Source organism: Mirounga leonina, unplaced genomic scaffold (genome assembly GCF_011800145.1).
Source record: "Mirounga leonina isolate KUSES-001 unplaced genomic scaffold, KU_Mleo_1.0 Mir_165, whole genome shotgun sequence".
NCBI classification, from domain to species: domain Eukaryota; kingdom Metazoa; phylum Chordata; class Mammalia; order Carnivora; family Phocidae; genus Mirounga; species Mirounga leonina.
In genome coordinates this window covers 73,629,458-73,657,154 of record NW_023270415.1, presented here as the reverse complement: position 1 = coordinate 73,657,154, position 27,697 = coordinate 73,629,458, and the positions used below count along the sequence as shown (strand labels likewise).

The window sequence follows — 27,697 nt, the reverse complement described above, 5'->3', positions numbered from 1 at the left end:
GATAGATAGATAGATAGATAGATAGATAGATAGATAGATAGATAGATAGATCTATAGCCAAAATGTCTATCCTATTATTATGGCCGTTTCCCATGTGAGGAAAGAGAATGAACGGTCATGCCTAGGTTGACACAGCTGGTGGGTGGCAGGAGGGATGTGGAGTCTGTGCCCTTCACCACCCTGACCTCCCCTCAACCCAGCTGTTCACTAGGGTTTAACCGACTCATGCACCTGGAAGTCGTGGAGAGGCTCACAGTGTGGGACCCAAGAGGACGGCCTGCAGAATGAGACACACTGAAGTGCAAATCCTTACAGCATCTCAGAGCCTCAACTTCTCCATCCGTTCAATGGGGATGATAGTATGTGATCCTCATGGACGTTGAGTAGATGAAAAGCTAGACCATACATTAAAAGGCTGAGCAATGAGCCTGGCACTTAGCTGATGCTCAGCAGATATTGTGCAGGTCTCCAGAAAGCCGTATCTTCTCCTCCTAGCATTGGCTGCCTCCACCCTTTCAGCCTGACTGTCCTGTCACTGACTATGCCTGCAAGGCCCCAGCCCATCCTTCACCAAAACCCAGTGTAACTTCAAGGGTCCATCTCCCCGATTTTTCCAGTTGGAATTCATTTCTCTCTCCCTAGATCTCAAGGGTCTATCATCCTTCACCCTGTCTTTAAGCTACTTGAGTCAGTGTCTGCTTCCCCCACCTGCTTGAGAGTCCCCAGAGCCACTCCCTGCTGGCCAACGCTGTGGTCATGGCCATATGTGTCTGTTTCAATATCTGTCTCGGTTCACTGAAGTTCATGTTGCAGTAGCCACACTCTGAGTGCTGGTGGCCACGTGTGGCCCCTGGGTATCGTTTTGGACAGCAAAGTTTCATAGAACATTCCCATCACTGCAGAAAGTTCCACAGGACAGCCCTGGACTATAGGGCTCTCTCTCAGCAGCCCCTGGCATCCTCCACATTGCCCGGCATGGAGGACCTCCTGCCCTGATGTCTGGTGGCAGGATCCTCCTCTTCCTTCGGTCTCAGTTCCAACGTCCCCTCCTCTGCAGCTCCCTCCCTGACCCACCTTCCGCAATGAATGTTCATCTTTCTTTTCCTTTTTAAATTGTGATAAAATATATGTAACATAAAATTTACCATTTTAACCATTGTATGTGGATAGTTCAATGGCATTCAGTATGTTCGCATTGCTGTGTGGCCATCCCCACCATCCAACTCCAGAACTTTTGCTTCATCCTGAAATGAACCTCTGCACCCATCAAACACTAGCTGCCCATCCCCTCCCCCCAGCCACCCTTCATACCCACTGTTCTACTTCCTGTCTCCATGAACCTGACTGTTCCAGGAAGCCCATGTCCGTCTTTATCCCATGGTCCTGTTTCATCTTCATCAAAGCACTTATAACCCTCGGAAGTGATCTTATTGCTGGATCAACTCCTTTACCAGTTGGTGATTCTGTCTGTTTTGTTCACAGCTGCATCCACAGTGCCTGCCGAAGTGCGTGTCACATGGCAGGTACTCAGTAAATAGTTATGAGAAGTGCCGATGCTGAGCAGATCCACACAATGGTCAAGTCCTAGATAATGGAGCCAGTCTGGGGGACATTGCAGAGCTGGGCGAGGTTGTGCCCTGAAGTCCCCGGTTCCACCTTGATGGAGCGGCAAGATGCTTCCTCTTTCTAGACCTCATCTGTGAAATGAGGGGGTTGGGCTAGGCAATCGGGAAGGAACCTTTCAGCACTATCTTCCTTTGAGTCTGAAAAATCACATGGCTACTCGTCCATGTTCCAGGCCACAGATTTTAAGTGGGTGTAGACAGGAGGGACCTAGAAGATGGATCAAGGCATCCTGTCTTCCAGGTCACTTAAGGTCAGGTTGTGAATGCATGTGCCTTCCTACTTCTACCACATGCCATTGACACAGGAGGCCTTCAAAAACTGCATCTAGTCCTCTGCACCAGTGACGTTTGATCCCTATCTTAGCATGTAAACTAAAGAAGTGGTTTCCTGAGTAGAGATGGTGTTAGGAGGTGGGGAGGCAGGAGTCTGAACCTCCCTTCTCTGCTTGCTATCTGAGGATGCAGAATGGCTGTGTATGGGCATTTTCTGCTTAAAAAAAAAAAAAAAAAAAAAGCAAAAAGCAAAACAAAAAACAGTTCTGCATTGATTTAGTTTGGCAGAAAGGGAGCTTCTCAATTTCCCTTGCAATCTTCCCCAAAGTGTAAACTTTCAGGAGACGAGAACAAATAAGAAAAAACACTTCTAAGGAAATGGAGTTGCCTTTTTTAAAAAATGTGATAAAAGGCCAAGGATTGGCTTTAAAGAACATTTGGGGGAGTGGTTACTTGTTTGATTTTGGTTTTCCTTTTTAGAAAAACAAAAATCTCTATGCTCTGTTATTATTTTTAAATGGATAAAATAATAATAATAATAACTGGAATAAACACGGAGGCAGGAATTCTAATTCCCCTGGCCACAGATGAGAGAAACCCCAGCTCTGCTGGACGGTCCCAGGGGAGCCCTGCCCTCAGACAGGATGGAGGCCTGAGGTGAAGGAAGGGCCAGAGACAAAAACCCATGGGCGCTTGTCTCTGCCGTGGGCTGCCGACCGCCCCCGAGGCTCGGTGCCTGGGCCGTGGAGCCCTCTCTACGTGCTGCCAGCTCTTCGCTGCCGTCTCAAGCTGCTGGGAGCCAGGCCGCCTGAGCTACGGACCATCCGTGCGAACCCTCAGGCCCCCGGTCCAGCCTGCTGGGCTACCATCTGGTCCACGGCCTTACCTCGGACCATCAGGAAACGTGTCCACCGGAGGAAAACCGTCTTAGAAGTCTCCTGCCCTTGCCATTTACCCGATGCCGTGCACTGCTCTAAAAGCGCTCAGGTAACCTCACTCCAAACCCCCCAATATCCTCAGTTCACTTGTGACTCCGATTTTACCGGTGATGAAATGGAAGCCCAGAGAACGTCAGGGCCTTGGCCACAGCCAGTGTGCGGCAGAGCGGGGCCGAGAGAGCCGCGCTTCCCTTCCTCCGAGGGAAGGAGGGCCCAGAGAGCCGCGACCAGAGCAGGGTCCCAGCTCGCGGGGAGCCTAGACGAGGCCCAGGGCTCGCGCACCCTGCGCTGCTGGCCCTTCTCTTGGGCCTGATGGAGAGAAGGCAGGAGGCGAGCAGGCCAGGGCAGACGAGGACAGGCTTCCCTGTCCCTGCTCTGTGAAGCTGTGCAGGGGAATTCAGACTCACTTAGGGTCAAACCCACCTCCCCAATTTATTAAGAGTATGACCCTGTGAAACTCTTCTAATCTCTCTGAGCCTTAGTTTCCTTATCTGTAAAACAGGGGCTATGAACCCTTTCTTGCCTTCCTCCGAGAATTTCTGTGAGGGTGGATGAAGGCTGTTTGGGGAAGTGAGCTTTAAACTGTGGGATATGATCCACCCTTGTTACTCAAAGCGTGGCTCTCAGGCCAGCAGCTTTGGCTTCCCCAAGAGGTTATCTGAAAGGCAGAATCTGGCCTAACCCGGATGGATTGACTCAGCTTCTGCATTTTCACAAGCCCCGCACGTAATAGACATGCACAGGGCAGCATATTATGCAGGAGGCCCTGAGCAGGGTTGGTGGGGAGGGGGGTGCTTGGAGGTTTGGACCATTGTGAGAAGGTCTGGTAACTTTCAGGGTGGGTGGAGACCAAAGGGAGGGGAGTGTGAAGCTTCACGAGTGGGAAGGCCCGGGAGGGGCAGCTGCCGGGGGCTCAGAGCCCTTGCCCCGGCGGGGGATGCTCCCCGCTCACAGGCAGCCTCCTCTGGGGGGTTGCACAGGGCACGCAGTCTGCCCTCAGCTGGGCTCTGCCCGAAGCCCCTGTGTCTGCTCTGCCACTTCGTTCGTCACCTGCAGAAGGAGCCCCCCATCCCTCGGGCTGGGGCAGTGTGGCCCCTCCCTAAACGTGCCCTGCTAGGAAGCAGCTCCAACACCAGTCAAGTTAAGCCACTGAGGCCCCAAGCCATCCGGCTCGACCAACCTACCCTTTTTCAGATACACAGCCGGAGAGTCCCCGCTCCTCACCGTCACCTGGCACCTAAGGCTTCCGAAACCGGTGGCCTCTGAGTTCCCCAATGTGTCTTGATGCTGGAGATGGGAAGAGACTGCATTAGTACCCCATGATGGTCAATTCAATTCAACAAGCATTTATCCAACTCTAACCATGGCTAGACACTGGGGCTACAAAGATAAAAAAGAGAACATTCCTGCCTATTAGTTTCTCCAGTCTTTTAGAGCACATGGACACGTAGGCAGTAAATTCCAGCCTAGAGTGTCAGCTGCAAAGACACACGGAATTCCAGAGGAGGTCATTGTAGAAGAGGGAATGATTAATTCTTTTTTTTTTTTTTTAAAGATTTTATTTATTTATTTGAGAGAGAGAGAATGAGAGACAGAGAGCACGAGAGGGAAGAGGGTCAGAGGGAGAAGCAGACCCCCGCTGAGCAGGGAGCCCGATGCGGGACTCGATCCCGGGACTCCAGGATCATGACCTGAGCTGAAGGCAGTCGCTTAACCAACTGAGCCACCCAGGCGCCCGGGAATGATTAATTCTATTGAGAAGGGGGTGCTAGAAAAGTTCCCCAGAAAAAGTGAATCTGGGTGGGGTACTGACGTATGAGTAAGAGTTCATCAGTTGGAAATAAAAGAAGGAGGATGTTAAGCAAAGGATGCGGCAGAAATGAAGCTAAAGAATTCTGTGGTATTTTGAGGACTAGAGCCTGTGGTTCTCAGAGACGAGAGAGAGGCAGGAATCAGCTCACGGAAGTCGTTACAGTTGTGGTTTGTATCCAGTGAGGTTCAAAGTAAGTTTCATAAACTTGGAATTGAGGTCAGACGTCCAAAGGCCTTGCCTTCCTCGCTAATCTCCAATCTCTCTTTCTCTTTCCAGCACTCCCGCTGTGGGGGGGGGGGGGGGCAGGATAAATCTGTTTTTATCAATTTGTGTTTGATTCCCAATGTTCTGCCCTCCCCTCAAAGTTGCCTAACTGAGTTTCCCGGCCGTGGGAATCTTTGAAGGGCAGGGGCTAAAGCAAAGCTATCTGAAGGCAAGGGCTCTTCTTCCTTTTTAGAAGACCTGAGCTCAGTGCGAGGATGATGGCCTGGGGAGGGGAGAAGGGCCTGGGAGGGGGAGAGTCCTGCACTTCTGAGAAGGGCGTGAGTGGCAGGTCCCAGATTAGAGCACCCCGTCCCCCGCACCGTGTGTGGTCAGGCCTGGAGGGGGTGAGGTGGGTATCAGCTGGACCATACACCTGCAGCCTAGACCCAAAGCACGGGGTTCCTGCCTTGGTCAAGAGTCCCTCCCACACCCCAAACCTAACCCAGGCACAAGGCGCAGGGGAGCCTGAGGGCAGTGTCTGGCACCATGGCCTCAGCACTGGGTGGCGTGGACCTGTCACATCACTCACGATCCACGCTCGACACCTGACCCCCGTGCCTCGGGATGGCACTGAGAGCCCCGGGTCCTGGAGGGAGCCCTGCGATGGCTGACACAGGATTTCTGCCAGCCCGTTAGGGAAGCTGACAGCAATGTGACAACTATCATAACGGTCACTGAGCTCGTTCTCTGAGGCAGAAACTGTCCTGTGAGCTTTTCCATATATGGCTTTACTCAGTCCTCATAAGAACCGGGAGATACAGGGCCACTCACTACCCTGCATCGTAGATGAGGATTCTGAGGAACCAAGGGACAAAGAGCAACAAGCAAGCAGTGGGGCTGGGACCCGAACCCAGGACAGCCTGGCTCCAGAGTCACCTCCTTAACACGCCCTGTGACAGGCTATCTCTCCCGGGGCAGGGTGGGGGAGTTGGAGGGAGAGTTCATTCCTTTTTTGCTTTTTTTTTTTTTAATGAAGAAGTGTTTTATTTCTTGTAGACTAAAATCCATACTTACTAAGCAAGCAGTGGTCAGGGCATCAGAGGCTCAAATGACCAATAATCCAATACTTTTGCTCAGAGAAATGCCAGGTGCTTATATGTGCTCAGTAAATGTCAGCTATTTTTGTTATTAATAATTCTATAAGCTGGATCTGATCCCTTAGGGAAAGAGAGGAGTAGAATTTCCTTGGGTCAGAGATTCCCAGTGTCTTGGCAGCTGTCTGGGGAGCGGTGTCACTGACTGGGACCTTAGACCCCTCGACCACAAAGTACCTATGGGAAGTGTGGACAGAGGTGTCCCATTAGCAGAATCACATTGACACAGACCAGCCAAGGTGAGGGGACAGCACCTGGAAACCCCAGATAACAAATAAATCCAGCCGGTCTGCGTTGTCCAATGGCGTTAATGCTCATGGGTCCCGGCTCACTGTCACCAGCCTGCGAGGCTAACCTCCCTCCCCCCACCCGCTCTATCTCCCCCTGATAGATCTTAAGACAGGCCTCAGTCACGATAGCAAGACAAAATAAAGGCACGGTCATCGTCCCCAAAACGTTTTAACCTTTAATCTCAAAGGAGCTAACGTTGCCTCGATGACCGTGTGTCTTGTGTTAGCTTCTCGAATCCTCACCAGAAGCCTGTGAGGTCAAGCCTCCACGTTACAGACGAGGAGTCTGAGGTTAGGAAGCGGCACATGGCCTAACAGCCCCAAACTGACAGGCTTGGGATTCAGTCCAAGACCCCTCCTTGTCTCTTCTCTGGTTCCTGCAGCTACAGACCCTGGCTCGAATCCTAAAATTCAGGGGTCCACCTTTCATGCCCTTTCTGGGATGTCACTTATGAACACACACTCACACCCCTGCATAGGTACGTGTGCAAAGGGCATGCGATTCACTAGTGTTGGTGATGTTGCAAAACTGCTAACACACCTACATGTCCTTAAAAATGGGACATAAAGGGGCGCCTGGGTGGCTCAGTAAGTTGAGTGTCCGACTCTTGATTTTGGCTCAGGTCACGATCTCAGGGTTGTGAGATCGAGCCCCGCATCGGGCTCCATGCTGGGGGTGGAGCCTGCTTGAGATTCTCTCTCTCTCTCCCTCTGCCCCTCCTCCTGCTCACACTCTCTCTCTCTCTCTTTTTTTCTTTTTTTGTAAAGATTTTATTTATTTATTTGAGAGAGAATGAGAGAGAGAGAGCACATGAGAGTGGGGAGGGTCAGAGGGAGAAGCAGACCCCCTGCTGAGCAAGGAGGCCAATATGGGACTCGATCCCGGGACTCCAGGATCATGACCTGAGCCAAAGGCAGTCGCTTAACCAACTGAGCCACCCAGGCGCCCAGCACACTCTCTCTCTCTAAATAAATAAAATCTTTTTTAAAATGTGAAATAAATTACGTACATCCATAGAATGGATTGGTATGCTGCCATTAAAAAGAACAAGGTTCATTTTAAACATACAGAAAGTTAAGCATTATGTGAGAAAATCAAGGTAGAAAAGAATATGTATTATAAGCTCTTAACATTTAAACAAACCAAAAAGGATGCTTATAAACACATAGACGTTTTCTGGAAGTTTCCATGAGAAACTGGAAGAGTAAAAGGAGATTTGCATGTGGCTAGGAGCTGGAAAGTTAGGACAACTGCTTCTTTCTGCATCTTCTTCTGTCCCGATTGGTGGTCACAGTGAAATTGTCAGCCTTGGCTCCAGGCACAGCCATTTCATGGGGTTCAAACTAATATTTAACATTTTCTTTTTAAGTTATAATCGTGTTTGCTCAGACGGACAGCTGCATCCTGAGCCTTCACCGGCCCACTGCGGTCTCCATTTCCCAAAGCCCGCTGTCCATTCAGTCAGAGGTATGTCTGACCCCGAACCCCCACACAGCTGCCACGACTGACCTGAGCCGAAGTCACGCAGGCGATGTTGTCACTGGTCCAAGCATAGAAATCGCACGAGACCTCTGATCCCGCCGTGGACACCGTGAGGAAGCTGCAGGCCTCGTCCAAAGCACAATCTGTGGACAGCACTGGCACCTGTCTCAGGTGATACTGAGGACAGACGGACACATGCCCCCACCCCCTGCCCCCAAAACACCCAAACACACACTCGTCTGTAACATGGACAACAGTGAGCTTCCTAGACTGTAGGGTTATGATCTCATAACAATCCTTGTAAACCTACACGCTCAATAAATGAGAGTTTTTTTACCCTTCTCTGGGTAATTTTGCTGTTGCTACAGCAGATAGCTCTCGAGACCGGGACAAATAAGGCTACAAGGAATCGATGTCCCTCATCTCTGCTCCCTTACATTTGGTACCGCATTGTTCTTGGTACATGGTGAATGCATTATAAACTCTGAAGTGAAGTCACAAGCTGTGTGTACATTTTGGGAATCAATTGATTTATCACGTGTTCTGATAAAGTGTAATTTTTCATTAGGGTTCCAATGGTCTTATTCGATTTGTAGAGCCTATTTCTGCATGCGCCCATCTCCCCACCACCCCTTACCTATGAAGCACTGCAGCAGGGGGGACTCAGAGCCAGGAACTTTGGGCCCGCCCCCCACAGTGACATTGGCACTGAGGATCACTTGAGATTCTGGAGCCTTCTCAAATTTCCGCATCACTGAAAGGAAAGCAGATTGATCAAATTTGACTCTAAAGGGCGGAGGGTCTCTACAGAGAAGCCAGGAAAAGTGCCAGGTCAAGAAAGCCTTCCCAGCTCTTGGTTGCACAGAGGTCCCCAGGAGAAGAATTCCCTTTGAAAATGGTTCTAGCACGCTACTTCGTATCTGATGCAGAAAGCTACGTGTTATCATGTCTCCTTCTGCTCCCTCATGGTCAGGAGGTAAGGAGAAAATTTAATATTATGTTAGTCCTTACAACTCATTTTTTCTCATTGATATGGATTTTCTATCCAAATTTATATTTTCTTGTCCTGATCGAGTGCTAATTACCTTACAATTATTTTATTGAAAATTGAAAATTTTCTTTCCATAAAGCAATTTTTGCTTCCTTCTGGAAAGAGATAAATTATCTTTTTTTTTAATTATGTTATGTTAGTCACCATACAGTACATCATTAGTTTTTGATGTAGTGTTCTATGATTCACCGTTTGCGTATAACACCCAGTGCTCCATTCAATACGTGCCCTCCTTAATACCCATCACAAGGCTAACCCATCCCCCTCCCTCCTCCCCTCTAGAACCCTCAGTTTGTTTCTCAGAATTCATAGTCTCTCATGGTTCATCTCCCCCTCCGATTTCCCCCCCTTCATTTTTCCCTTCCTTCTCCTAATGTCCTCCATGCTAGTCCTTATGTTCCACAAAGAAGTGAAACCATATGATAATTGACTTTCTCTGCTTGACTTATTTCACTTAGCATAATCTCCTCCAGTCCCATCCATGTTGATGCAAAAGTTGGATAAGTTATCTTTTAAAAGACAAATAAAACAGGCACAAGTGGGTTCACGTCAATCTGAGACATGTCCTGCGGCTCAGGCATTTTCATGATAGTCTTTGTTTAAGTGATATATCAGCATCTGTTTCTCTAGCTACCATCAACACGCCTGAGTTCTCTGGTAGGAATAACAGAGACACATGCTTATGGAACTAAACGGGGGAAAAGAAATAAATATAAGACCTCAAGACAATAAGACTCGGAACTCATTCCTCACCAAGCGAAAAGTACTGCGGGTAACTCTCAAGGAATGAGACTCATTTTTGAAACCAAAAAAAATGCCCAGGGGCATCAGTGGTTTGCAAATAACTATCAAAAACCAAGCTCCAAAGTACACCACTATTAGTTTTTTTGCAGATGGAACTGCAAGCATGCACCTAAGTACCCATTCTCATACACCTCTATTGCTGTGTAAAACAGACTTGTGTCTAGACTGGTTTTTATCATGTCAATAAGCTCAAGACCACCCAAAGCAATCTCTTCTCCATTTTCATAATAAGTGCAGGAAAAAAGTTTATTCCTTCTGGGATATAGTTGGGAGAGAGGATGCTAATACAAGAGAAATAGCACGCGTTAAGCCTTCACAAATTCTGATATAGAAAAAAAATTCTAATTTTACTAGGGATTCCTTCCATGTTGATCATGGAAGTTGCCAAGTTCATGGGCTCAGCCCACACTCAACTCTTCTGTTCTTATCTTTCTCTCTCTCTCTGTCTCTCTTTTTATTTTTATGCCCCTTACTATCTTGTTTGTAGAGACTCTAGGGCTCCAGTCCAGCAGACACCAAGCTATATTCAGCCCTTTGTCCCTAAAGTTTAACAGGTATAGGCAGATGCTCACAACCTTGTAGCAGACTAAACAAAATTTGACAGGTCTTTCAGTTTCCAACTGAAGTCTTCCCAGAGGCTGAAAATGCAGTCAGTTTAGCACTTCAGTTAGACAATCTGCTGGTTCTCACGAAAGAGACACCTTGGTGACAAAGATCTTCATGTTGCAGCATTCTGTGAGGAAGCTCATTGCCAAACAGAACAGAAACAATCCAGGTGCTGAATTGCCAATAATTCCATAGAATATTGCGTTGGCTGGCAGATTTCTACAGTCTAGTGGTACAATTTCCCACATGCCACATTTTGACTTAGCAGGTATTTGCAAATGTCTTGGGAAAGAATAGAGGGTCCACATGAGAGCACAATCATATTTGATCACGGCTATTTATGTGCCTTTCTCTTTCCAAGGCAAGGACAATGTTCTGAGAATATTTGAACACCCACTAGCTGGCATAGTGACAGAGATACTAGGTTCCTGCGTATTGGATGGATGCACTGAAGAATGAATGAATGACTGCCAAGATCATTGCAGCCCCAGAAAGCCTGGAGAAAACATTACGAAGATCCCAGCATTGACCTCTGGGCATCTGACGTGCTCTATGAGGTCTTGGGCATGGGTCAGCAAGAAGCAGAATTAGAAAACTGGATGTAGAATTAAAGGAAGATGAGCTTACAATATTTCCAGCGGCCAAGGTCAGTGAGTGAACAACTCACTCTGTGAGTAAACTAAGGGTTTGCCACTGGCGATATAGAGAAGATGGAGGGGGAACCACCACAAAGGGACGCAGCACGTGGTGGGGGGAAGAGCACCAGCTCACCGTGTGAGTCCCACCACCACCCCTCACCGGCTCTGAGTCCTGATGCACATTTCAATCTCTGAGAGCCCAGTTTTGTGGTTGCGGGGATCAAACTGAAGAGCACAGAAAAGCTGGTACATGATAGCAATCCAGTAAGGGCTGAGTCCCTTGGCGCCCTGAGGGGACACCTGCCTCCTTATCAGGGCCCATAAAACTGGCTGCGGGAATTAGGGTGGTGGGAGCCTCTCCGTCCCTGGTGGCCTTTAGGAAATAATTTCGAAGAGGCCCAGATAATTACAGCAACTCATTCATTCTGCCGACAAGCGCCAACAACCGTGGGATAGAACAAAAAGTAAGATAGGATCCTGGCCCCAAGGGGTCATATTACCTAAGGAGGCTAGAACCCAGAGAGGAGGGTGAGGTATGCGATTTTACTTTATCCCAAGAGCAGTACAGGCCCACTGAAGACTGGTAAGGGGCATTGCAGAAACAGAACTGTCTTGTAGAATGACTGTCCTGAAGCATCGTAGAAAAATCGTTGAGGGGCCCACACTGGAGCCGGAGGACTAGGGTGGGCTACAGCAGTAATGCCCATGGGTGAAAACTCAGGTCTGGACACAGCGGGTGGGAAGGAGGCAAATCCCACCCCCCCACCCCCAGGTGATACAGCTGACCTCTAACCTGGGCTTTTTCTGGAGGACAAAGGCCTCAAAAAAAAAGGAGTGCAGTCCCACTCCCAAAGAGGAAGCTCCTCTCAAAGGCTAAGTCGATTGGATTCCAAGAAGGGGGTTACTGACATCCCAGTGGGACCCAGCTTCTTAACATGGAAATCGTCCCGAATATCCAGAGAGGGAAACCAGCAACTCTGAGTTTTGCATAAGAAGCCAGAGACTGTGAGGTCCAGTCCGAAGGCTGTTTGTCAGCCAGAGCCTCGGGAAGGCATCACTGGAGTTGACAAGCCTGGGGTGTTGCTCATAGACACTCTGGACCACTGATGAAGCTGTCCTTTCTGCTCTGGACAAGCACAGGGCTGAACAAAGCCTGAAACGCTTTGCCAAGCGCAGATTACAACCCTGGGCGCTGAGGCCTTCATTCAGAGGGAAGCAGAGAGGAGTGGAGTTAAAAGGCAAGCATTTAGGTGATGATCCCCTAATAGCCAGGAGTCCCCAGGGCCTAGCCACCTGCTCCCCACCGTGGCCAGCATCTCCCTCACTGGTGAAGGGCACCTAAGGTCAGCCTGCCCAGTGGCCTCGAGCGCCCTCAAGCTTTAACGCCCGATTGCTGTTTCTGCCCAAGAAGAGGAATACTGGAAAGAAGAATTAGACTTCCCTTGGATTTGCAGTGTATCCACGGGGACATGCACGCACACACGCACGCACACACACTCTCTTGAGACTCGTTAGCGCTTTGCTGAAGAAGGGAATGATTACTCTGAGCATTGCAAAATGAAAATGCCTCACTTGGATTTTCTCAGGTGTCGTATGTGATTAGCTGCCCTCACTTCCCTAGAGAGCAGGTAGGCTGTGCGTGTGTGTGTGTGTGCGTGTGCAGGTGTGTGCTTCATAAGGAAGCAGATAAATCTAAGCAGAAGCAGGTTGGTGTCATGGGAAGCATGGGTTTGGGGGTCGGATACACACCAGTTCACATTCTAGGCATGTTATGTCCTGATTAGTGAGGAAGGTAAGCCATGTAGACATTCTCTGCCTCAGTTTCTTCAGCTACATGATTGGGGATACTAATATCTACCCCTCAGAACCACTGGGAAGCTCACCCATGACTGCCTGGCCCGGGGCCTGGCCTGGCACATAGTATGTCCAAGTACAGCAGGCCCTCTCCTTACACGGAAATCTGAAAGCCTAGGGCAGCCGGTGCCGGCTCTGCCTGGTCAGGCGTGCAAAGGTCAGCCAGACCTCAGGCAGGAAGGTGACTGCGGGATGGTCGGGCAAAGCCCTGAAGACTTGGAGAGGTCAGGATGAGAGGAACCTACAGATTGCCTCCACCTGCTCCTTGCTTCACCGAGGAGGAAACGGGCAGCTAATATTCCTGCGGCTTCTCATCATTCTGACATGTTTATTACCTCTCTCAGTCATGCCATTGCTAACACGCTCCACTCCCCTGCAAGGCAGGCATGAACAGCCCCATTTGACAGGTGAGGAAACTCTTGAAAGTCAGTGGCTTGCTCAGACTGCAGAGCTGCTAAAGGGCACCATTGAGATCACCCTAGCTCTCACCCCACTCCTACTATTCTAGGTCAAGTGTCGGTTCACCCAGGGCTTTCCCACCCATCATTTCGGTGACTAGCTCTGCCCAGTACAGGGTGGTGTTCAATGAATCCTCACTGTCCTCAGAGGATGGCATTGGCCCTTACAGGGTCAGGAGGCTGCTGGGGCGACTGAGGATCAGAGAAGTTGAGCGACTGGTTCTGGGTCGCCCAGTAAGTAAGTTATAGAACCAGGACTGGGATTCAAGTCTTCCCACAACATCCAATCGAGAGAGAAAAGCTGACCAGCTTATCGGAGGCACACTGCCCACAAGAAAGGGTTACTCAGCTCGTTAATTATTTTTAAATTCACGTCTCACACACTCTGAAGTATTTGGGAATGAAGTGTCCTGATGTCTGAAATTTACTTTCCAAAGATCAAAAATAAAAGAGAGAGAGAGAGAAAATGCTAACAATTTTTGGATCTAGGGGTCAGGTTACTTGTTCATCCCACTTTCAACTCCTCCGTAGATTAAAAGTTTCCACAATAAAAAGTCGGAGACAAATGCAGCTCACAGGTCCCTCCCCTTCTAGAAAGCCCCCGAGAGCCTGTGACCTCTCCCCAGTCATTGGCCGACTTCACCTCCAGCACCTACTCAGACACTGGGAGTCAGAGAGGGGAGACTCCGTCTCTGACCACAGCAGCCTCCGCCCCTCGCCGTCCACGCAGAAGGCCTTCCCGCTGTCCCTGTCCCTCTGGCTGGCTCGGTACTGGCCGTCCTGGTCACAGTGCAGGCCCGCCTCACTCCTCTGACATTCAGTGACACCTGCAACCGAGACACAGACACACCGTCACTGATGTGCTTCCGGGAGCCCTCCCCTCGGGGTTCCCAGGGTGCCCATTGTTGACATCCTATGTGCAAGTCACAGGTCTCACCCAGACACTCTCCAGCTTCAAACTCATCAGCGTTCCCGCCCTTTGGTCAAAGGATGATGTCCAGGCCCCCCGTGGGGCCACTAAACCCTGAGATCTGGCTGCATGCATCTAATGGCCCCTGGGGCTTCCACAGTGCCCAGAGAGCTCCTTCTTCTCGGATGCACCGGATCTCAGACACAGGCTCTGTTCATGCAGTTCCACGTCCTGGTGCTCGCTCTCCTTGGTCTTCAGTGAGTTAACCCTTCACTGCTCATCAGCCCTTGACGCAATCCCTGCTTCCTCCAGGAAAGCCCCGAGACGCCAATGTCCGACCGTTACACTCCCATCCATCTACACCTCTCCTCATTGCTGCAGCACGGTTTTTATTTCCCTTTGTCTGTGTGAATGCATGGTTTGACACCTGCCCGCCTCCCCCTCCGGAGAAGCTCCAAGCCGGCAGGGACCTGATCTGGTTTTGCTCCCTAATGGATCCCAGGGTCTCGCTCAGTGTCTGACACATAATACAAGTTACCCCCACTGTGATACTGTGATTTATAATAAGAAATATATATTTGGTCTTCCTTTCATTTCTGGCACCCAGCCCCTGAAAACTCCTGGCATTTCCGAAGTGGTGAAAGCCATAAAGGTGTCTTTTGTCACATTATAGAGGTCACTTTGGGACTGCTCTTAAAGGATGGGGGCTGGTTGCCAAGACAACCACCCATGTGATCAGAACATTGAAACTTTCAGTCCCTCTCCCTGACCTCCGATCACCAATGGCCAGTGATTCAATAAGCTTGCCTATGTAATGAAATGTCCATAAAACCGCAAAAGAATGGGGTTCTGAGAGCTTCCGGGTTGGTGAACGTGTGGAGAAGTGGGAAGAGCAATGCGCCTTAAGAGGCCCTGGGCATCTCTTACCTGCCTGTTTCTGAGCTCTATCCTGTTATCATAAACTGGCAGTCTATTGAGTTAAGACATTTCTGTGAGTTCTGTGAGCCGCTCTGGCAAATTAATCACACCCAAGGAGGAGGCAGTGGGAACCTCGGCTTTATAGCCAGTTGGTGAGAAATACAGATAAGAATCTGGACTTATGAGCCGCGCCTCAGTGGGAGGGGGGGTCGGTGGAGCTTATCCATCAGAAGCACAGGTAGTAGCCTGGGCTTTCGACTGGGTACAGGATGGGGACGGTGGCGTCGGTCTAATAGGACTGAGCCCTCAACCTGTGGGATCTGGTACTATCTCTGAGAGGATAGTGTCCAAATTGCTTGTGGTTCATGTGGGGAAACCCCTCCTACACACACACACACACACAGAGGAATTGGGTCCAGAAACACCCTTCTCAAAAAAAAAAAAAAATCAATAAATACTAGCTGAATCCACAGAAAAATAACTCTATTCCTGTGCTTAAGCTATTTCTTCTGCCCAGACGTCTCTCTTCTCCACCTGCCCCGTGTTTAGTCTGCACTTGTCCTTCAAGACCTGGTTCTAGCTGCTATAAAACAATCATCTCCATTATATTAGTAATTACACACATTCTATCTCTATACTTACATGTCTTCTTCTCCTTTCAGACTCTAAACTCCCTGTGGACAGGGAATTTGTCTCTACTTATTTCATATATCCAATAAAAACTTAGCACAAAAAAGGTACTTAATACATTTTTGATGAATGATATCAAAAGAGAATACCTTGACTTGGCTCTCCAGGCTGGGAAGTAGGTAGAAAATGTTCTTTCATGCAGCCCAGGACTTGAGAACATCTAGTTTTCTCTATTTTAAGACTATTAGTTATACGACTAACCATTGATTAATTACAACTTTTTGGTGGGGAGATTACAAATGCTACTTTTTAAATAGGATGTTTTGTATGCCATGCAAGCTATATATGAATTTAAGCATCAATAAGCAAACAAATGAACAAATAAATTGCTACTCAGTTATCAACAGAACCTCCAAAATCATCCAGTAGACTTGCAAGGTTAGGAAACAGAGGAGGCAAGTATTTGTGGGTGAGAAGAGTAATGTGGGTATCAGCTATGTAGAGGAATTGAGATTCTAAGAGCTAGCCTAACACCAAAAAGAAACCAAGGAAATCCTATAATCACTTGATATCACTTAGAACTTGGCAGACCCTCCTGCTTCATGCTTCTCTTTCATATGATTCCATCTAAGAACACAGATCAGGCAAGACAACAGGCAGAATGGTGGTATTAATGAGTCATGGAGATGTTCTTAGATACATACATACCCAGAGTGTAGACTCTACCCCTGACCCTGGAGACTCATCCACTGAAATCTATTCTGTTACTCAAGGAGGATACCCAGGAGAGTGGTGATGATATGACAGCCTTCCACTTCTGCATGGAGATACAATCAGAGCTCACCCCCAAAGCGGGATGGGGATGATACGTATGGCTCACCTTAAATATTTTAATGGATTCCACTTTGTTGTGGACTAAATGTGTGTGTCCCCCCAAATTCAGATGTTGAAGCCTTAACCCTCAATGTGATGGCATTTGGAGGTAGGACCCTGGTAATTAGGTTTAGAAGAGGTCACAAGGGTGGGTCCCCATGATGGGATCAGTGCCCTTATGAAAAGAGAAAGACACAGGAGGAGATCCTTCATTCTATGCATGCACCAAGGAAAGGCCATGTGAAGACATAGCCAGGAAGAGGGCCCTCACCAAGAACCTGACCATACCAGCGCCCTGATCTTGGACTTCCTGCCTCCAGAACGATGAGACATAAACATCTGTTGCTGAAGCGACCCCGTCTATGGTAATTTGTATGTAGCAGCCCGACCTGATTAAGACATGCATCATAACCATCCTACGAGTGAGGTATCATTGGCCCCATCTAATAGATAAGGAAGTTGAGGTTCAGAGAAGGAACAAAGCATGGCGTCAGTCACAGTGCCAGTAGGAAAGAGGGGGAACAGTCTGGGTCTGGCTGGTGCCAAGCCTCAGGCTCCCCCCCTTGGGTCCCTGACATTTCTGTAGCACCCCCCCACGGCCACCCCAGAAACAAGGATCAGTACTTTGCATTGATCCCTTTTTAAGAAAGCATTCCTCTGGGGCACTGGGTGGCTCAGTCAGTTAAGTGTCTGACTTTGGCTCAGGTCATGATCTCAGGGTAATGGGATTGAGCCCCACGTTGGGCTCAGCATGGAGTCTGTTTGTCCCTCTCTCTCTCTGCTCCTCCCCCTGCTCATGTTTTCTCTCTCCTCTCTCAAATAAATAAAATCTTAAAAAAAAAAATAAAAAAAGCTTTCCTCCAGCAGTGTGGTAACACTGCAAGGCATCTCAAACCTGTGACTGAATCAATGTGTGCAAGCTGAGGGTCACGTCTAGATGTCAGGGACACTCTGCATTCCTGGCGAAGAGTTTAATCTCCAGGAGTATCAGACTCCCGGCCTATGAAATCCCTTTGGCTTTCTTAGAATTATCACACTCTTACCACTGCTCTCCTAAGGAAACTTACCAGAGAAGGTGACCTGATCTCTTTGGATGAATTATTTTAAAATTCTAAAATCTATTCAGATTTAAAGCATTGATGGTTTGCTTCACCTTAACATGATTTCAGACTGACATGGAAAGATGTACACAACAAGTCAAGTGGTGGGTCCTTGCTAGGAAAAACCCAGCAATACCCAGGTGACTATCAAGTAAGTAGGCCAAGTGAAATCACATGACATAGGGGAAGGCCACAGGTACACTCTGTCCTGACAAATTTATCGGGCCAGAAAGGGAATATGAGCTATATACTTGTAATGACTGTGGGTGGAAAATATCTTCCATTTCTCAATCTGATAAAGTTGACTTACAAAAATCAGAAGTTTCAGAATCAGACAATGCCAAGATCAAACAAAGACCAGCTACGTCACCTACTAGTTGAGTGACTTTGGTTAAAACCCTGAGCCTTAGCCTTCTTATCTGTAAAAGTTGGGCTAATGATATTTACACAGAAGGGGGTTTGATAGGATTTAACGAGCTAACATAGGTAAAAACATCTGGCCTAGGTCCTGGCAGAGCATAGGCATTCAGAGGTTGGGCCCCTTCGATTATTTTGCTCTCTAACCAATGGTTCTCCATAGTGGGCAATCGTGTGCCCCACCGAAGAGACACTCAGCAATGTCTGGAGAAAAGTTTGATTGTTACAACTTGGGGGGAGGGTATGCTACTGACACGTAATAGGTAAGGGTTAGTGGTGTCGCTAAATGAACATCCTGCCATGCATGGGGCAGTCCCCAAAAGGAATGTTCTGACCCCAAATTTCAATAGTTCTGAGGTTGAGCCACTCTGCCGTGTCCCCATTGTATTGTAGAGTTTCTCTTTCACACCAGGACCCTGCAGAACTTACAGTGCATGTGGCTGAAAGCTCCAGGGGAAATGGTCGTTCTGCCCATGGGACATGGGATGCAGGCCATGCTCCCTGCCTGTTCTTGGTAGAATCCAACAGGACAGGGAATACAAATCTCCTTCTGGAAATAGCTTCCTTCAGGACATTTAACTAGAAAAGATAAACAGAAAAATGATATTAAAGAGAAGACTCTTGCTTTGTAGTTGTAACCTCAGAACACACAGGGTATGCTAAATCCCAGCAGTAGCACAAGAGCTCATTCACTTAACCAGTACCCACTGAGAATCTGCTACATGCCAGGCTCCCACAATCAAGGCTAAGCTGTGGGAACCATAGACAAGGTTCCTGCTCTGCAGGAGCTGACAAGCAAGTAGGATAAGGGGTGTCAGACAGAACTTCAGATATGGGTAAAGTGAGGCAGGCGAGGACAGCGTGTTAGTGAGGAAGCCCTCTGAAAGGTGACACTTCACACCGAATGGTGGGGAGCACCCCAGGCAAAGAGCTAGGCGAGGAGAATTCCAAGCAGAGGGAACCGCAAGGACAAAAGTCCTGGGGTAGGAATGAGTTTGGATTATTTAAGGAATGGAAAGGAAAAAGCCAGAGAAAGCCAGCTATGAAGATAGAGCTTAATAGGCAAAGGGAAGAATGGCATGAGACAAGGTCGGAGAATGACCTGAAAAATGAGGGTCTGTCCCTCGGTCACCATGGGAACGCTGCCATAAGTGAGGGGCATGGCGGAGCCCAGCTGGGGGAACAAACTTTAGGGTCAGCCAGACTGGCTCAAGTCCCTCTCCCCACTATACGCAAATGACTTCAGACTTCTTGGAGGCTCCATTTTCTCGTCCCATGGGAATGCAGTGGTAATAATACCACCCCATGGGAATGCAGTGAGGATATACAAAGGGCACAGGTCATCATGCCAGACTCTTATGTGTGCTCAGCAAATGGTCACAATTTTTTAAGTTTGTATTTTAATTCCAGTTAGTTAACATTCAGTGTTATATTCATTTCAGGTGTACAGTATTGTGATTCAGCTAATCCCTGCATCGCCTGGGGCTCATCACGACACGTGCACTCCTTAATCCCCATCATCTACTTAACCCATCCCCCCACCCAGTATTATTTTTATACTTGAGGGAGTCCTTCCTTGGAACGAGCCTCAATACCCAGTCTGTCCAAACTAGACAATCTCAACAATTTAGCACCATCACCTCTGACTCATGTGGCCTCTCCCTATTGGTTGGTCATCAGTGGTGTTGCTCAGATCTGGGACCATGGTGAAGTGAGGTGCCCGGGGCGCAGGATTTATGGAGGCCTTCACTGTTGGGTTGTTGGGTTTCTGATTTACTCAGAAATACCAAGTGTGACCCTGAGAGTGAGGCCTCCGTGCATCTTGCCCACTAGATGCCTCACTGGCCTCACCCCTCGCCTCCCGGTGCTACCTTGTTAATCTGCAGATTCTCGGAGCTTTCTGTCCCTCTGACATCCAGTCTTTCCTAATTTGCTTCCTCTAATATGACATGGGCTGAGAAACCAGAAACTCCAACTGGAGAGATGCCTATCTCATAAGAGTTCCAAGTTAGGTTCCGGGAGCTCTGCTCTGAGAAAAGTACATGAACTTGGCCCACACTGAGTCTAAGGGCTCAGAGAAGGGGAGGGAAAAGGAGGTTCTTTCTGCTTTCTTTCTTGGTGCTGGGTTGTGTTCTCAAGAGATTGCCAAATGACTTCCAGAAGAAGTGAGCTGTTCCCCAGTGAAGGTGGGGGCGGAAAGCTTGTCCACTCTTAGGACATTTTCTCTGTGCCTGGCACCCTGCTGTGTGCTTCGTGGACATGACCACAGCACGCCCGTGAGTTAGTATTTTCACCTCATTTCGCAGATGAGGATGCTGAGCCTTGGGACGTGCATGCATGACTCCCTGGTACGCTTTTCTGCAAAGGGCAGGGGCGAAGGGGAATTAGAGGCTATGCCAAGCATGGTGCCAGACTGTTTCAGTGTGTCATCTCAAGGTCCTATGAGGAAGGTACCATCCTCTTTCTAGACTGGAGACAGCTGGAGCTCAAAGTCAAGGCGGACCAGGAGGTGAGGTGAAAGAGGTGGAATGTGAGCCCCATTCCCTGCAAACCAAAGCCTTCTCTCCTCCCACCAGCGCAACCACCTGCCCTTGACAAAGAAGCAAGCATGGACGTGTGGGACGTGGAGCCACTGTTGATTTAACCACTGCTACCTGGGTGTGCGCACGCACTTGGCACGTCTGAGTAAATCAGAAACTTGAGCACAGCTTGGAAACTGAGCGATGTGTTTTCCGATCTGCCCTGAGGAATTAATACCCTCCCTCAAAGAGCGGGGTTTCATTTCTCCTATGAGTCAGGTCGCTGATCATCTCGAGTATTTTAACCCCAGGACTGGGACTATTTTTTCAAGTCGTCTCCAAATTCATTGCTGAAGGAAAACAAAGCCTTTTCCGCCAGCTCGAGGTGTCCTGCTTCCAAACCCAATGTGTGGAAGGGCCGAAGGGCGGAGGGGCCGAAGAAGAGAGCGGGACTAACTTCTGTCGCAAGCTCAGAAATTCGTAGGCCTCGAGACTGTGCGCCAGGAACCTGTGTCCTGTTTCTCTCCATCTGCGCTGTCAAAGCCTTTCCACCCATGGGAACCCTGTGTAAGTCAGCATGAGGCAGAGGCTCGATATCCTCACCCCTCCCCTGGCAGGTGTTGGCTCTCAAAGACCCCCTCTGTCCACAGCAACAGGTTGGCCCTTATCCATCAATTAACTCCCTCCACAAACTCATCAGACACCCCTTTGGTCTCAATTCCCTCCTTCACAAAATGAGACAATTTGGCCGACTTGAGTTTAAGAGCATCACAAAACTTCCAGGTCATGCTATCCCTCCTGACAACCCGTCCCCATGGGCCCCCAACAATGACAGACATGTCTCTGCTGAAGAAAAACACCTGTGAGGAAGGATAAGAGTCCTTCACTCCTCAGCCTGCTCTGCTCAACCCCACACCCAGTCCTGTCACCCTCCAACGTGAAATCCTCCCCCGGGACCCCCAGCAGGCCACCCCTGGCGGACCCCAGACCGCTCCCACCCTGGCTCCTGCCTATCGCCCTGGGCACGCCTCCTGCCATATCCCCACACACCTCACTCTCCAGCCATATAAGCCACCTGCACTGTCCCCCTACAGTCACACCTTCATGACTCCCTGCACCCATCTCCACTTCCGGAATGCCCTTCAGCACTGTAGAACCCTCAGCACGTGTTCACGTGCACACACACACACACACACACACACCCCACTTCTTGTCTGTTCTTACCTGAGCAGCGATTCCAAAGTGCCTTTCAAGACTTCATACCGACCCTGCTACCCCAGCAAGCCTTCCCTGACCACCCTGACCGCGATGTCAAAGGCTTTGACATTGACATTTAGCTGGCTTTTCATTTACCTCTTCCCCAACCAGACTGTGAGTTCTTTGAAAGTGGAGCTATGACCTTGGCCTGCCTAAGTATGTAACCTGGTGTTTAACGCATAATTATGCTTTGAAGGCTTGGATGGATGGCTATACGCATAGATGGGAAGAAGGAAGGAAGAGGAAAGAAGGGAGGAGGGAGGAAACAAGATGTAACATCTTACTTTGGGGGAAAAAAAAAAAACAACAAAACAAAACCATAGAGAACTAGCTCTGTTATAAGAACTTGTAGTGAATGAGTGAAAGTTAACGCTGTCCAGAATGGAAAATGGGAAATCCAGACAATTTCTCTGAGATTCTTAATGGACCGAACTGGTATGAAGGCTGCCAGCAGGTCATTCTGAAGGGAAGCCACGTGGTTGGCCTTGAGGCGAGAGGGTGAACATAACTGACCCCTTCAAAGCTGCAAACAAAGCCCCTACTTCCCTGTGCTCCCCATCCCCTGGATGGAGGCTGCCATGCCTACATGCTTACATTCCCACTCACCCCCGAGTCACTGCCCTCCCAGGGGGATCATACAGATTAGCCCCCCTGAGATGACACACAGAAACCCTACTTCATCTCCACAGGACAATGCTCTGCTTGTAGCCTCACAGCGCTGTTCCAGATGTGCCTCAGAAGGAAAAAAGAGCCAATAAGAATAGATACAAGAATCCAAGGGCATGATTTCACTAAGAAGCTCCTTGTTGAGAAGAGTGATATGTGATGCAGAGGACAAAGCATCTGGAATCAGCAGAGCTAAGTTTGGATCCCAGCATGGCCAGTCAACAAGGCCATTTGTGGAGAGTTCACCACATGTGAAGGGATACACATGCATTGATTACACGATGCTGTGCAAACCACGACCTCCATGAAATAGATATTATTATCCCTATTTTTCAGATTATGCTTAGTGAGGATAAGCAATGTCCCAAGAACCCACACTGAGAAGGCACTGGAGTGAGGACTTGAGCCCACCTGGCTTCTAAGAGCAGTTTCCTAATACTCTTAACTATATGTCCCTGGCTCCCTCATCCATACTATGGGATTAATGATACCTGACCCTCTGGACAAGAGAAATGCTAGTAAGGCCCAGAACATATTAGAAACTCAATAACAAATAGAATTATCATTGACACTGGAGGAAATCCAGAGCTTTCGGTGCCGCTTTTGTGAATTCCATTCCAGACCTTTCTAACTATCTGGAGTAAGGAGATAGGGCTGAATGGCATGATCCAAGATTCTTTTGAGTCAATAAAAAACTACAGCAGCTGAGAAATAGAATGTAGGTTTGTCTAGAGCTAGGATTAGCAAATTCCAGCCCATGGGCCAAATGCAACTCACCTTCTGCTTGGCAAATAAAGTTTTATTAGAACACAGCCATGCTCTTCTCCCTACAATGGGTGAGTTAAGTCACTGAGACAAAAACTGTATGGTCTACAAAGCCTAAAACACTTGCATTCTGGCCCTTTGTGGAACAAGCTTGCCAACTCTTGTCCTGCAGCAAGTGCAGCCCAGGCAAAACCTTTTACCCAGTCCCATTTCCAGGCCACCCTGTGATTCCCACTCGCCCTGAAGCCCTGCCACCCTGAGTTCCGGCCACCAGTGCTCCTACCGCTTACCCTCCTTCGGCCAATACTGCTGTGCTCCTAGCTCAGCTTCTCCCTCCCTCTTCCCTGTCAAGCTGGGATACCCATCTTGTTAGACATGAACTAATAATCTAATCAGCAATGAAATCCCCTAGAAAGGAACTCAGGATCAGATTTCTGGACCAGCAGTTGATTTTATATGCAGGAGCTAGGCCATGGGAGGAAATGCAAAGGCAGAGCCAGTAAATGGTCTCTCACCTGGCCCCCGACCAGCACCTATCTCCCTTTCCTGCCCCTCCTCCTCTGGGCTCCACGCTCCAGGGCGTGCACTCAGGTGGGGATCCTGGACCCCCTTTCTACACTACCTGGGGTGACTATAAAGCAGATTCTTGCCACTGCTCCTCCAAATACACCCCCCCCAATAAACCACCCTTCCCCAACACACATACACACACACACACACACACACGAACACACGGCAGGAGAGCCCAGGGCTCTTCCCAGTAAGTATAAGAACACAGTGGTGGGTGTTCTGAACACCTCCATCACTCTGACCCTGTTTCATCCCACTCTGGCAGGTGGCACCTTCCACTCCTGCTCCTACTTTTTATCCTTTTTATTTGGGCATCTCTGTGAGGTAGAAAGAGCATGAGCCCTGGTCCCAGAGGACCTTGGGTTATGCACCCCTGGATGATTGGTTTCATGAACCTGAGTCCCTCCTTTGAGTCAGCCCTGATCTGGACATGACAGATGCATTATTTCATTTCATCTGAGCCTCAACCTCCTCATCTGTTAAATGGGTGAATGACGTGCCACCAGGGCACATCGTGAGTGGTAAATATTTGTGAAAGTGCATTATAGACTGCAAAATTCTCTAAATATTAGCGGGCAGTGGGGCAGTGGGTGCATTTCTGGGTTTCTGTGTTAAGATTCACCTGCATCTTAAATCCAACATGGAGTTTAGAACTTGGCCTGGATTTCACAAGAGGAAAGGCCATGTAGTTCTTGTGCTGCAACCAATATAAATAATGGAAAAATAAATAACCGAGAAATACCTTCCCTTTCTGCAGCTCAGCAACAATGCTCCTCTGTCTCGTGCCACAGGGGAGGAAGGCTTCTCGACGCGAGCCCTTGGAAGTAGGACACAGAAAAGACGGCCACTCCTGATTCGCAGGAGCCACAAACATGGTAGGTTACACGGCAAAAGGAAATTGGGTCTAACCAGCTGACCCAAAGATAGGGACAGTGTCCTGGATTGCCCAGCTATATGTGACCACCAGGGTCCTGGGAAGGGTAAGACAGAGTCTGAAGGAGCTGTGACCATGGGAGTGTCCAGAGAGCTATGGCCTTCAGCCTCAAAGATAAAGGAAGGAAGCCATGAGCCAAGACATATGGGCAACGTCTAGACCCTGGAAAAGTCAAGGAAACAGATCCCCTCTGGTATGAACACAGCCCTGTTGACACCATGGTTTTAGCCCCATGAGATCCGACTAGGAATTCAACCCTACAGAGCTGGGTGATGATAAATGTGGATTGTCTTAGGACACAGAGTTTGTGGTGACCCGTGACGGTGGCCAAGGAGACTCATGCCACTGCCATTCAAGAAATCTGCAGCTGCGTTCTTGAGGAAACCGCTTCCAAAGCTACATAGGGGAAGGGCAAGGAAGGACAGCTCCAGTTAACCTTTGCCAGGAGTCACTCCTCTGAGTGGTGAAGCCCTGGGCTGATCAATGGCCATTTGGACGTGGTGATGAGCAACACACTGCCATAACCAGACTAAGAATGTCGGCAGGCATACAGGGTGGACATCAGCCTTCTCCACAAAGACAGCACAGCCCAGACCCCAAGGTCCAAGTCTGACAAGAAGTAAGAAGAACGATCACTTCTGTCGTGTCGCCTGTGCCTCTGGTCTCAGCTACTGCCTGATGGGGTGATGACCACACGCCCATGCATGGCGGATGATTGAAAGGCTTTAGCCGAACAGCCAAATGAGTGATCCCCCACTCTGTATGGGCAGAGTGACCTGTCTCCAGTGCTCTGGTGGCCTTTTCCACAGCCTCACGTGTCTGAAAGCAGCAGTCCCAGGGGAGGGGGTGGACCTACCGCACCCCAACGCATCCTGAGTGGCATCACTGGTAGCCAAGACTTGGCGGAATCCTTCCAAGCACCCAAACCATGTCCTGGGAGAGGTGCCAAAGCGGTCTCCTTGAAGGAAGTAGATGGAGGTGTCTGCAGGGAATGTCTTGGAATCCAGATGAAGCTGGAACCCTCCACTCTGGATCAGATCTGTGAAGCGTCCAATGAGATCCTTGCCAACTAAGGCCTCCTCTGTAAGACACAGGATGAGGCAGAAATGTCACTGCTGTTCTCTGCAAGGGCCGGGGGAGACCAAGGGACAGAGCCACCTAGAATGGCCGCACAGAAAGTAGTTGTAAGCATTGCCTGGTTTCTCATTTTAGAGGGAGAAACTGAGGCCTATAGAAGGGGACAGATTGGCCCAAGCTTACACAGGATGCAGAAACATGACTAGGACTTTAACCCAGGTCTCTGGATCCTATCATTTCTGTGGCATCAATATGGTCCCCATTAGTACAAGATATTGTGTCTTCAGTTACTAATGTAAGGTGTCCCAACCTTTGGCAAGCTACGATCTCTGAGCCTCCATCTCCCCATCTGCAAAATGGGGCTGGCAATGCCTCTCTTATAGTTGGTGAAGATTTTAAGAACAATGTGTATGCTGGGACCACTCAAAGAGAAGGCCTTGTCTCCAGGAGGCAACGCAACCTTCCACTCAGCAGTTAGTTAAACACTGAAGAGGCCTCCAGCTGCTGATCCCTAAGTATTTCCTAGGAAGAGAGCAGAAGGGTGTCACATCTGGAGCTGGGACAGATTCCCGCACGCAATGAGCATTCACACTACAGCAGGCTCTGTCAAGCCAGCCCAGGGCCTGAAACCACAGTCGTCAGCACGGACCCCAGGAATCAACATCTCCTCCTTTTGCAGCTTCAAACATACCTGAATCCTCCAAGCTCTTTTGAGAGGAAGAAGGACCCCTGATTCCTAATGCTGTTAGGGGAATATAATTGCCACGAGGACTGCACAATGACAGAGACTCAGTCTGCCCCCCGGGGTCACACTCTGGCAGCATTTTCCAGAAGCTTCCCCTTTGGAGAACAGAGGTCAAGCTGCAGCCAGCGTCGACCCTGGGTATTTGGCCACTGGATGGTAGGGGAGCAAAGGGGGCTCCCCACCCCCGGTCAGCAATACGGATTATATCTACACTGGCTCACAGCACTTCCACACAGTCCACTCTGCTCCTCCTTCTTGGATCCTTCTACTCTCTCAATTCATCCCCCACCTGCCCCGCTTGACACAGTGTAATAATGAGCTTAAATAGCGTAAGTGGTCCGAGATGTTTTCTCATTGCAAGTGTGCAGAACATAAATTATAAACCAATTCAGATCCGCCAACCCCCACCTTCCCCTCCTGCCCACCTGTCTCCCCATCTGTGCCCAGAAAACCAAGAGAAGAATTAGAAGCTCTCCACAGAAGTGCAATTGGGTGATATTATTTGAGTCTCGTAAGTTACGAGCAGGAGGCTATTGATTTTTATATACTTTTTAATAATTGGCTCCTCCGAGGGCCAGGGCATAATTCTCTCGCTAGAGCCTCATGGGAAAGCATTATAGGCATCACTGGCTCCAACTGGCAGATGGAGAAACTGAGCCTCAGAGAAGCTGCATAACGTCAAGGCCACAGGGCGGCCAAACATACCAATATCATGCAAATCAGGAAGAGAGGCCAGTGGGACATCCTTCAGCTGCACCTTCCATGTGACATTCACTCCTAAACGCTCCCCGGTCAGACACTCCACCTGCACCGTGGATCCATCGCAGACAGGAATGGGAACGGGGATCCCAAAAGTCTTTGCCTACATGGAGACAGCCACCTTTAGTTCAAGAACACAAAGTCGGGGGCGCCTGGTTGGCTCAGTCAGTTAAGTGTCTGACTTTTGATTTTGGCTCAGGTCGTGATCTTGGGGTCATGAGATTGAGCCCCGAGTTGGGCTCTGTGCTGGGCGTGGAGCCTGCTTAAGATTCCCTCTCTCCCTCTGCCCTCCCCACTCATGCTGTCTCTCAAAAAAATAGATAGATAGATAGATAGATAGATAGATAGATAGATAGATAGATAGAT

At 49.0% G+C, this 27,697-nt stretch overlaps 1 protein-coding gene across 1 annotated transcript in view; it reads right to left on the bottom strand.

Moving 5' to 3' along the window:
- TG (thyroglobulin) overlaps positions 1–27,697 on the bottom strand; it is a 244,568-nt gene that overhangs the window by 173,218 nt on the left and 43,653 nt on the right. The window contains exons 20-26 of the mRNA XM_035011980.1: positions 27,278–27,434; positions 25,607–25,831; positions 18,469–18,618; positions 13,848–14,018; positions 8,418–8,534; positions 7,808–7,923; positions 4,021–4,123 (exon numbers count right to left, since the gene is read on the bottom strand). Of these exons, the coding sequence (XP_034867871.1) occupies positions 4,021–4,123; positions 7,808–7,923; positions 8,418–8,534; positions 13,848–14,018; positions 18,469–18,618; positions 25,607–25,831; positions 27,278–27,434 (1,039 nt within the window). The remainder of the gene's footprint in view (positions 1–4,020; positions 4,124–7,807; positions 7,924–8,417; positions 8,535–13,847; positions 14,019–18,468; positions 18,619–25,606; positions 25,832–27,277; positions 27,435–27,697) is intronic.